Here is a 13,077-nt window from a genome sequence, read left to right as displayed (position 1 = left end):
ATACATTTTAAAAATATAACTTAAAAATATGAAATTGTAACTTTAACTCTTGAGTCTTGTCGGAGAGGCATATATATAGGCCTAATTATTTTCTGGATGTATTTTATTTAATATAACTTTTTTTATTAGTTTCGCATTATTTAACCCCAGTCAATGTGAAAAGAACAAATAATTTATGTCTTTACTTTCATGTTTGATGACAACTACATAATCCATTAGATTTTAATATTGACAGTGGACAGGTAGGCTCGACTGCTACATGTGTTGCCATCACAACTACCGTACCTTATCATGATCGATTGTAAAGGTAAATTAAAATATTCTGGGTAACCGACCCAATGATAACAATAATTGATACCTCTTTTCAGGTATATTTTATATTTTTTTATTTTTTATTTTCCACAAATTACAGATCTTGATCAACTAAATATTGTAACTGTTCTTGTGGAATAAATAACTTTGGCAGATCAACACTTCCTGACGAAACATGATACTCTCTACCATGTCCTAATTGTCTTGTTTGAAATTTATTGCATCGCCTAATGACTGTAAATCTTTTCTTAATTCATTAAGGCAGCGAGGCACCTGTTTCAGATATAACGCCAGCAATTCGCTCACATCTGCACTGTCAAAAATTCATCCGATCTATTAAGACAATGAGTCAACCTCAAGTTCGATGATATAACTCATTAAACAAAAAGTTGTTCAACATGACAACAACTTTATTTCATTTTTTTTCTCCTAAACATAATAAATAAAATCGGACAATTCTTAAAGATACTTTCCCAGAAAAGTATTTATCGGGTGGTTATTTCCAATAAAAGTATGTCAAATATGGTCTATATGGAAAGTATAGACACCCAATTTTACTAGAAAAATACTGGATTACCCGAAAAACGCCCATGGGGCAAGCACTGGGCAAAACTGTCAGGGTGCCACTAACTGGCAACTCGACTGTTATCTGGCAGCTTATTACTAGAAAAATACTGGATTACCCAAAAAACGCCCATGGGGCAAGCACTGGGCAAAACTGTCAGGGTATCACCAACTGGCAACTCGACTGTTATCTGGCAGCTTATTATGAGCCAGCTTAAGTGAGGGAGCGGTAGTTATTTCTTGATCAAATGGTTAGGCGGTTTTGGGAACATCAAAGGTCGATTGCCAGGAAGCAGAACATACATACACCCACAGAAGTCACCCGAGCAGTCCACAAAGGCTGTTGCATATTTATTCTCTTGAAGGTATTCAAAGCATTTAGTGTACAAGATACTATAAAATGTACAATGTATTAATATAATTCCGGTATACAATACGTGTTTTGGTATTCAGATGAGTTATCCGAAATTATTGAACTGAAATTGACTTCTTTGATTCTTTGTCCCATGAACATAACACTATACAACATTTAAATCAGTCTGATAATAAATTTGGGAACATTGAGGGGTGTCAACATACAAAATAAACGGCGGAAAAAGAAGTTGACAGAAATAATTAAGAATTTACTTAGGCCTCAATATGTATGGTAAATGTACAGTAAGTAATGATAAATACATTTTGAAAAATCGACCCTCCCACAATGAAGCTATGTTGATAGACATTGCGTCTAACAACAGTTTACTTATAGCTATAGGTATTCCCGGCGAATACAAACTTTTGAGAGTAAAATGAAGCAAATTTTTGATAGATTGGTTACTTTGAATATGTTTTTTTGTCCAAATATATCATCAAATCACAAAGTTTGTAAGTGGGAATGTATCTTTAAGCGTTATGAATAACCCAATGGAGCAGTCATTTTAGCCGAGACAATAAATACTGGCGTCTTATGACACCAACTTCGACTGAACCCGGAACCACGCCCTCTGTCCGTTCCATTGGAGAAATTTTGGTGGGGGGAAATAAAATGGAGAAATTCTGATAGCTGAAAATGTAAAGATGAAAAAGTTACAGTGAATTTGCAATGGCGAAAGGTAGAAAGTGAAAAAACATAACTAGATTTTTGGGTTTGTTTTGATACTAATATAGTGACTTGGTGTTATGTGATATTTACAAGTAAAAAATCTCGAAAATGACCATTTTGACTAGGATAATTTGTCAATTTTAACTATTATATTTTCTCTTAATATGGCAGCAATTCGGCTCAATACATAATTAAATACCCATTATCTTTTTTCTCATTAGTAATTATGCCTATACATTTGTTTCGAGTTCATACGTGCATCAGCTGTTGAAATACTGAATGACATTAATTTCCAGCTGTCGAAGTGTTTATTATACTTTGTATAGAAAATGGAAAATACTCAAGGTTTATTCAGAATAGCTTAACGCTTTCTTTAAATATTTGGTTCAAATTGTGTTTTAACTGGTCACATCCTCGGTTTGAAAACTTTTCCATAAGTGCTGTGATGGTTATTATGTTGAATAAACATAAATTCAAGACCAATCAGCCAACTGTGAGGCTGATGTCCCCTTCCTTAATTCCAAAATAAATAGATGACACAAATATCTATCCATAATTAAAGCATCGAGCAATCAAATTATTTATCACTCTGCTTAACCGAGCAGAAAATGCTCATTATCAAACTAACTCAAGGTATTGATGTATGAAACATCCCTCTTCTTACCGCACCTCAAAGTGATCATATTCCAAAGCATCAACAAATCAAATTGCTTGTCTCAGTTTGGCATACGCAGAATAATCATCATCAAATTCAGACAAGACATTCACCTAAAATGAACATCAACACCAAGTTTGAACAATCTATCTCAATTAGAAGCAGAGTTAATGTGGTCCCAAAGGTGTGGCGCACAGGCAGAAAGACAGATGGAAGAACCCATTATAATTGTCATCTGTCTTCGAGAAAAGTCGAGGCACAAAGTGTCATCAAAGGTCGATTTCCAGGAAGCAGAACATACACCCACAGAAGTCATCCTAGCAGTCCACAAAGGCTGTTGCATATTTATTCCCTTGAAGGTATTCAAAGCATTTAGTGTACAAGATACTATAAAATGTACAATGTATTAATATGATTCCGGTATACAATACGTGTTCTGGTATTCAGATGATAACTTCAGCTGTTTGAGTTATTCGAAATCATTGAACAGAAATTGACTTCTTTGTCCCATGAACATAACACTATTTAAAATTTAAATCAGTCTGATAATAATTTTAGCCATTATCAGAGGATCCACATATTTCTTAAAAGAAATTAGGCCAATAACTCTGCAAGTAATTATCGACTTCTTCGTCTCATGAACTCATACTAATAATAATATTGTCATTTTATAAAGCACAATAATACTGAATTGAAGAACAGTTTTAAGGTGCAGTTGGTTGTTATATTCACTGATTATTTACAGGCCAGGGTTTTGAAACCGGAATGTTTTGAGTTGAGATTTAAAATGGCCTACTGACATTAATTGTTTCGTTGACTGCACATGGTATTTTATTCCACAGAAAAGGCCCCACATAGGAAAAAGTATGTTTTCTAATTTCTAAATTAATAGTTGGAGATTTCAGAAAATGTTTTTTCTGAGAACAGAGATTTCTGTTGGTACTGATAGCAACACTTTTTTTTATACAAGATGGAGCTGGGCCGTTTAATGCTTTCAAGACGAAGAAGAGCACCAGTAATTTGTACTTAATTCTTGGTGAATTGGAAGCCAGTGTATATTACAATACAGGGGAAATGTGTTGCTGTTTTCTGGTATTAGTGATGAGTCGATCTGCTGAATTTTGAACATGGTGTAGTTTGTTAATCTGATAGTCTGTGTATAAGCTTAAATCTTTAATTATGCAATAGAAAGATAATTAATGTTAGCATGATAGAGAGAGAGAGAGAGAAATGGGGTTTAACGTCCACTCGACACAAACTAGGTCATTTCGGGACTAACATATGGTTTTAATTTTATTTCAATAATTCGCTTGCGCGTAGGGGTCTTTAGCAGTGGGAGGAAACCGGAGGACCCGGAGAAAACCCACGAGGTTGGACAGGCGACCCTACTCCTTGTCACGTACAACCGGGGATTCGAAACCACGCCAGTTGACTCAATGACAGACTTTATGATACAGCGCGCGCACGCTAACCATTCAGCCATCCAACCCCCCATGTTAGCATGATGAGTATACACAAGTTGTCAAGGTCAAGAGCAGTGTTTTTAATGTCAAATATAGCTATATGAATCATGAGAGCCTAGTAAATTAAGAGAGAGAAATGGGGTTTAACGTCCACTCGATACAAACTAGGTAGCCTAATTTCGGGCCTAACACATGGTTCAATTTTATTTCAATAATTTGCTTGCGCGTAAGGATCTTTTAGCAGCAGCAGCAGGAAACCGGAGGACCCGGAGAAAACCCACGAGGTTGGACAGGCGACCCTACTCCTTGTCAGGTACAACCAGGGAATCGAAACCACGCCAGTTAACTCAATAAATGACAGACCAAGGCTAGGACTTGGAGTATAAAGTTCAGTTGGGGACGCACTGATGAGTGGGGCCCACAAGTAGGCTACTTGAAGTAGGTATCCGGCCCTGACCGGGCGGTAGAGCAATACCTCTATCCCTCTTCACCAAACCTTGAAATGACCCAATAATGATTAGTAATACTAATAGGCCTAGTTTATCCCCCCCCCCCCCCAAAAAAAACCCCAAACAACCTCTGACTCTATTCTGATCTCGGCAATCCGCAATGGATCATTAGCCTTTAAAAGGCTTTTAAGGCTTTGGCCTGGCCTAGTACTAGTGGTAGGATAGACATTCAACGATTCTTTGACTGTGTTGCTTTAGAAGGACAATGCATGGCCACACCACAAATTGCATTTATAAAGCATACTTGCCATTAGATCTGTAGGCGCCATTGACTGTTGTCTGTCTCTCACGGCATGGATCGTATATAATATTCAGTACAGTTCTATGCTCACGCGGTCTATTACGCGAGATCAGTGGTCTGATATCGTAAACAAATCGCCTATTTCGGGTCAATGTTTACCGGAAAACATCGGAATGTACCGGGGACACACCGCAATACGCTACAAAGTACCAATAAAAACGCGAAATTCAATTCAGTCATGTTTTTAATCAAAAATGCTTAATATGGACTTTTCTGATTAAAAATGACAAGAGACATTTTATGCTCAACAAAAATATTACTAATTAGTCTCTGTCCCCCGAAACTGCCTGGTCTGAATGCACTCGGCAAACCTCGGCAGATTCCGAGTGAGTCTAAATGATAGCGACGGAGAACACTAGACAAATCGGGCCCGTTTGGCCACTTCCGCCTTCATTTCTATCGGGTTTGGAGCTCAAAGGACGGCAATAAACTCGCTCTAACTTGACTGAATGAAAAATCTAACATACCTTTCGACTTTGTGGAATAACAATCTATAATTCTAGTGATCTTTTTTTTGAAAATCTTATCGGATTCCTGAGAACAGAAGTATTTTCTTCATGATCACCATCAAAACATTGAAGAATCGATTATGTCATAAATTTTATGTTAATTAGATTGCCATTACTTAGATTTTCCTTTTTCTCACTGTTTTATTGTCGATTTGGGATGATACGAATATTTAGTATATATTAAAGACGTCTCTATTCATTTGACCTCATTTGACGTTTAAACCTATATAATGTACATGAATTTTAGGTACTATTTTTTTTTTGCGGATGAATACAGCTGTTCAGTATTGTATTCTGTTGTAGACTGTGAAAATTTTGGATCCATGTGTCGACGCTTTAAATCACATGGATCCATTAAACCTTCTAACTGTTTAATTCCATTTTTTTCATTGAAGATTCTTATATTACAAATCTTTCCTTACACTAGAAACGTAATCACTGGATCGGATTCTGATGTCTTATAACTTATATGTGGATTGTGAGTTAGGGTTAGGGTAAATGTTAGGTTAGGATTAGAATGTGATAGACGGACGCCGATCTAGCTTTATCCATTGGAGATTGCAATCTGTTTCACAGAGGAATACGAAAATCTGCTAATATCTCTGTAAACGATGACTGCCTTAACACGTGACGTCACATCACGTGGCGTCAATCATTAACTCAATGGCGCGTGCATTGTTTACATAAGACATTACTGGTTCGGGCAGAATGGTGCCTTTTAATACCCATAATTTACACTAAATATGAAATAATTTTTTCCTACAAATACTTTAAATATTTTAACGTCCAAAAATCAAAATCCAAAATAAAATTGAAATAACAAGAAAAATCCTAAGTAGGCCCTATTTCATTTTTAGAAATATTTAATAAAATAACAAGAATATGGAAGAAAAATCACAACTATTTGAATAACAAACAATAATGGCGTCACCGATCTCATGACGTTATCACTCTATTAGTAGGCTAAGTCCAGGGGGCTGCACACTCGGCAAACCTCGGCAGATTCCGTTACTGTACATTTTTGTTCAAGATTTGTTTGCTACACGTGACATACGAATTAACATACACACGTTTTTTTTTTGTAAGAAAAATAGGATGAGTGGCAAAACTGTAATAAACGACAGAAAAATTTCCAGTAATGCTATGGACAGACCGGCGTATTTTTTCGCCCGATCGCGGCGATTGAAATTCGCCAGCGATTTTTTTACGGCCGATAACGAACGGGCACACGTAGCGATCGTTTCAAGAGCGTACGCCACTCTGTGAGTAATTATGTCGATCACATGACTTGTCGATCACGTGACTTATACAAAATGGCAGTCATTTTGAAATCATGTTATATCAACGATCTCGATGATTGGCTTATAAAAATGAATCGCCCGACAATATACGCTGGACACGGGCACACGAGCGAATTTAATCGCCGGCGAAAAATATTCGGCCGAAAATATCTAACATGCTAGATACGAGCTCGTCTGTCCCCCACTTAAACGTGTCCATATTGGGCGTATTATAGGACTAGCAAAAACATTCAAAATCCTAAAGTCACCACTTAATAGTACGGAAACTAAGCTTGCAAGTGATATTATCTATATTTGCTTCATGCTTTGCAACTTCCGTAAGTGTATTATTTCTAAAGATGCATAATATTTGAAGGCATACAAAATATAAACAAATTTCAAGATTTTTATATAATGAGTTAATGTCTCTCTTTAATTTGAAGATATGAATATAATAAACTCACAATTTATAATAATCATAAACAAGATGACTAGTCATCAACATCCCGCGCCCTTGCACTTGTTTGGAAGAAATAAGGAAAAATAACTTCTTTATGCTATTGGTAATGTATACATGTAGCTGTTTGTATTGTTACAAAGTTTTGAGCCAATCAATGAAAGAAAAGTACATTTGCAAATACCCAAATAACCTAGAACAGGAATCATATATCCTATAATTTATGCAATGTATCATTACGATTGTACTGCAGACATTTACGCTAGCATGTAAATGATTTAGTACAATCCTCACATTTATTCATGTTTCTTCCTCTCTGTAACAGTAATAAATGTACATGTATACAAGCAAGGTTTTTAAAATTAATGATGAATAGTTGAATGTGTATTTAAATGAGTTTTATGAGTAAATGATTTACTACAAACATCTCTTCTCCTTTAGGAATGTCCAGAAACTGATGAGAAAATGTTTTATGAAAGCATAACAATGAAGTGGCAAAATATAGATATTCAAGTAACAATTATACAAAAAAGTGAACTTAACAAAATACAATATGTTGATCATGTTAGACTTTCGTAAAGTAAATAATGAGTGAATCATATACTATAACTGAAAAATAATTGGTATTACAGGTGCACATAATGTAAGTTCTACATCCTCTTATTTTGAATTTCTCAGATTTGATAAATTTATGTGTTTCCAGAAATTCCTAAATAGCAAAAGGCACAACTAATGTAATAGGTTGATGTGTGTGCAAAGTTTCAGAAAGATATCTTGAACAGTTTATGAGATATGCTCCGGAAACAAAATTGTACACCAAAAACCAAGTCATTTTTGTTTCCATGGAAACACAAAAAATATAAATCTCAGAAATTCCTAAATAGCAAAGGGCACAACTACTGTAATGGGTAGATGTCTGTACAAAGTTTCAAAAAGATATCTTGAACGGTTTATGAGATATGCTCCGGAAACAAAATTATACACCAAAAACTAAGTCAAATTTGTTTCCACGGAAACACAAAAAATATAAATCCCAAAAATTCCTAAATAGCAAAAGGCACAACTACTGTAATAGGTTGATGTGTGTGCAAAGTTTCAGAAAGATATCTTGAACAGTTTATAAGATATGCTCCGGAAACAAAATTGTACACCAAAAACCAAGTCATTTTTGTTTCCATGGAAACACAAAAAATATAAATCTCAGAAATTCCTAAATAGCAAAAGGCACAACTACTGTAATGGGTAGATGTCTGTACAAAGTTTCAAAAAAATATCTTGAACGGTTTATGAGATATGCTCTGGAAACAAAATTATACACCAAAAACTAAGTCAAATTTGTTTCCATGGAAACACAAAAAATATAAATCCCAAAAATTCCTAAATAGCAAAAGGCACAACTACTGTAATAGGTTGATGTGTGTGCAAAGTTTCAGAAAGATATCTTGAACGGTTTATGAGATATGCTCCGGAAACGAAATCAGACCGGACGGACGGACGGACGAACCCCGTTTCAATATCCCTCCCTAACTTCGTTCGGCGCGGGATAATAAGTATCATTCTGTATTCTATACAAATTTAAGTTATAGTAAATGTGAATTGTTTGATTATTTTAAAATGTACATCTATATACAGTATACATATACTTAAATACTCGATCACTACCTTTAATAAATAGTAAATATGAATATTGAAACATTAAAAACAAATTTGTATGTATTGTGACCAAAATATCTGTAATCAATATAGTACAGGCTAAATGAAGTATATTTTGTTTTTTTCCTTAATAATAATTAGTATTGTTATCTATTATGCTTGTATACCTGTATTCAGCTATATATATATATATATATAAAATATGTAGAAGCAAACTGTCGCATTATTATTCCTGGTAAGACAAACGTCTTAAGAAACTGTAAGAAATAAATACACAACGTGAAGCAGAAGTAAAGACAGCTAGAGACAAATTCTAGACGATCACAAGGCTACAGGGAAGTAGATTATGATCTTGTCATGTTGATAAATGTCTAATTAATAAACTAGATAACATTTAAGGCCTAAAGAAAGACCTACAATAGGCAGATTGAGGCAATATCATTATAATTATACTGTATACATGTATTGAAAATTGAAAAGCAAAAAAACTTACTGACATTGTTAATTATTGATAGTGATATATTAAAATGATAAATATGTACTAACAATTTTATATTGTGTATAGAATAAATTATATTTTACATAATTAGATTAAAATGAGTACTTCTTATAATCTTAATAAAAAACAATTATTGTGACAATTCCAGAGTTGACTTTTCATTTAATTTAATATAAGGAACAGTCTCACTTGAAGCAAGTTTATCTCTTACGGAATACGGGCATTTAACTTCAATGACAGTATCATTGCCTAGAAGGGCATCAGGAGACGATGCTAAAAAGGGATATTTTGATGATACAAAAATTCCTCATTGATAAGGTTTGTTTCCTGTTAGGGATTCATAAAGCTTTATGGCAGTTGATTCATATTTGCGTCCATGGACAACAGCTGGAGCAAATATGCTTTGAGAAGGTTTGACAAGTGTAGCACCATGAGTCTTTCTGTCTGACGTGGAGAGCGGGTAACTGGAACCGGTCGCCACATCCTATTCCTACATACGACCCATGCATCTTTTCTTATTACATATTTCTGTAGCCTTGTGATCGTCTAGAATTTGTCTCTAGCTGTCTTTACTTCTGCTTCACGTTGTGTATTTACTTCTTACAGTTTCTTAAGACAGAGAGAGAGAGAGAAATGGGGTTTAACGTCCACTCGACACAAACTAGGTCATTTCGGGACTAACATATGGTTTAATTTTATTTACATAATTCGCTTGCGCGTAGGGGTCTTTAGCAGTGGGGGGAAACCGGAGGACCCGGAGAAAACCCACGAGTTTGAACAGGCGACCCTACTCCTTGCCACGTACAACCGGGGATTCGAAACCCCGCCAGTCGACTCAATGACAGACTTTATAATACAGCGCGCGCACGCTAACCATTCAGCCATCCAACCCCCCGTTTCTTAAGACGTTTGTCTTACCATGAATAACAATGCGACAGTTTGCTTCTACATATTTTATATATATATATAGCTGAATACAGGTATACAAGCATAATAGATAACAATACTAATTATTATTAAGGAAAAAAACAAAATATACTTCATTTAGCCTGTACTATATTGATTACAGATATTTTAGTCACAATACCAACAAATTTGTTTTTAATGTTTCAATATTCATATTTACTATTTATTAAAGGTAGTGATCGAGTATTTAAGTATATGTATACTGTATATAGATGTACATTTTAAAATAATCAAACAATTCACATTTACTATAACATGTACTATAACTTAAATTTGTATAGAATACAGAATGATATTTATTATCCCGCAACGAACGAAGTTAGGGAGGGATATTGAAACGGGGGTTCGTCCGTCCGTCCGTCCGTCCGTCCGGTCTGATTTCGTTTCCGGAGCATATCTCATAAACCGTTCAAGATATCTTTCTGAAACTTTGCACACACATCAACCTATTACAGTAGTTGTCTTTTGCTATCTAGGAATTTTTGGGATTTATATTTTTTGTGTTTCCATGGAAACAAATTTGACTTAGTTTTTGGTTTATAATTTTGTTTCCGGAGCATATCTCATAAACCGTTCAAGATATCTTTTTGAAACTTTGTACAGACATCTACCCATTACAGTAGTTGTGCCTTTTGCTATTTAGGAATTTCTGAGATTTATATTTTTTGTGTTTCCATGGAAACAAAAATGACTTAGTTTTTGGTGTACAATTTTGTTTCCGGAGCATATCTTATAAACTGTTCAAGATATATTTCTGAAACTTTGCACACACATCAACCTATTACAGTAGTTGTGCCTTTTGCTATTTAGGGATTTTTGGGATTTTTATTTTTTGTGTTTCCATGGAAACAAATTTGACTTAGTTTTTGGTGTATAATTTTGTTTCCGGAGCATATCTCATAAACCGTTCAAGATATCTTTTTGAAACTTTGTACAGACATCTACCCATTACAGTAGTTGTGCCTTTTGCTATTTAGGAATTTCTGAGATTTATATTTTTTGTGTTTCCATGGAAACAAAAATGACTTGGTTTTTGGTGTACAATTTTGTTTCCGGAGCATATCTTATAAACTGTTCAAGATATCTTTCTGAAACTTTGCACACACATCAACCTATTACAGTAGTTGTGCCTTTTGCTATTTAGGAATTTTTGGGATTTATATTTTTTGTGCCTTTTGCTATTTAGGAATTTCTGGAAACACATAAAATTATCAAATCTGAGAAATTCAAAATTAGAGGATGTAGAACTTACATTATGTGCACCTGTAATACCAATTTTTTTTTCAGTTATAGTATATGATTCACTCATTATTTACTTTACGAAAGTCTAACATGATCAACATATTGTATTTTGTTAAGTTCACTTTTTTGTATAATTGTTACTTGAATATCTATATTTTGCCACTTCATTGTTATGCTTTCATAAAACATTTTCTCATCAGTTTCTGGACATTCCTAAAGGAGAAGAGATGTTTGTAGTAAATAATTTACTCAATAAACTCATTTAAATACACATTCAACTATTCATCATTAATTTTAAAAACCTTGCTTGTATACATGTACATTTATTACTGTTACAGAGAGGAAGAAACATGAATAAATGTGAGGATTGTAGTAAATCATTTACACGCCAGCGTAAATGTCTGCAGTACAATCGTAATAATACATTGCATAAATTATAGGATATATGATTCCTGTTCTAGGTTATTTGGGTATTTGCAAATGTACTTTTCTTTCATTGATTGGCTCAAAACTTTGTAACAATACAAACAGCTACATGTATACATTACCAATAGCATAAAGAAGTTATTTTTCCTTATTTCTTCCAAACAAGTGCAAGGGCGCGGGATGTTGATGACTAGTCATCTTGTTTATGATTATTATATATTGTGAGTTTATTATATTCATATCTTAAAATTAAAGAGAGACATTAACTCATTATATAAAAATCTTGAAATTTGTTTGTATTTTGTATGCCTTCAAATATTATGCATCTTTAGAAATAATACACTTACGGCCGAATATTTGTCGCCGGCGATTAAATTCGCTCGTGTGCCCGTGTCCAGCGTATATTGTCGGGCGATTCATTTTTATAAGCCAATCATCGAGATCGTTGATATAACATGATCTCAAAATGGCTGCCATTTTGTACAAGTCACGTGATCGACAAGTCATGTGATCGACATAATTACTCACAGAGTGGCGTACGCTCTTGAAACGATCGCTACGTGTGCCTGTTCGTTATCGGCCGTAAAAAAAATCGCCGCGATCGGGCGAAAAAATACGCTCGTCTGTCCATAGCATTACTGGAAATTTTTCTGTCGTTTATTACAGTTTTGCCACTCATCCTATTTTTCAGATCACAAGCAAAAATAATTCACTAAATCACTTTCAGGCCAACTACAAACCTCCTTCCATTGAATGGTTAGCGTGCGCGCGCTGTATCATAAAGTCTGTCATTGAGTCGACTGTCGTGGTTTCGAATCCCCGGTTGTACGTGACAAGGAGTAGGGTCGCCTGTCCAACCTCGTGGGTTTTCTCCGGGTCCTCCGGTTTCCTTCCACTGCTAAAGACCCCTACGCACAAGCGAATTACTGAAATAAAATTAAACCATATGTTAGTCCCGAAATGACCTGGTTTGTGTCGAGTGGACGTTAAACTCCATTTCTCTCTCTCTCTCTCACACTGTATAGGGTATGTCCGTCTTGACATATTAGCCCAGTCGGAGCACAACGAAATGAAATGGAGTTTAACGTCCTACTGTTCTGCTCCGACTGGGCTAATGAAGACGGGCTTACACCATTCAGTGTGTTATGAGGGACATTTTG

The 13,077-nt window shown here is 34.9% G+C and overlaps 1 protein-coding gene across 1 annotated transcript in view; it reads right to left on the bottom strand.

The window, feature by feature from the left end:
- The window catches only part of LOC126823318 (NADH-cytochrome b5 reductase 3), a 32,933-nt gene extending 27,946 nt beyond the window's left edge, over positions 1-4,987 (bottom strand). Inside the window, exon 1 of the mRNA XM_050552078.2 lies at positions 4,833-4,987. Within this exon, the coding sequence (XP_050408035.1) occupies positions 4,833-4,853 (21 nt within the window). The 5' untranslated portion in view covers positions 4,854-4,987. The remainder of the gene's footprint in view (positions 1-4,832) is intronic.
- Positions 4,988-13,077: the final 8,090 nt, after the last annotated feature.

The sequence above is a fragment of the Patella vulgata genome, chromosome 6 (genome assembly GCF_932274485.2).
Source record: "Patella vulgata chromosome 6, xgPatVulg1.2, whole genome shotgun sequence".
NCBI lineage: Eukaryota > Metazoa > Mollusca > Gastropoda > Patellidae > Patella > Patella vulgata.
This window is presented reverse-complemented; position numbering and strand designations above follow the sequence as displayed.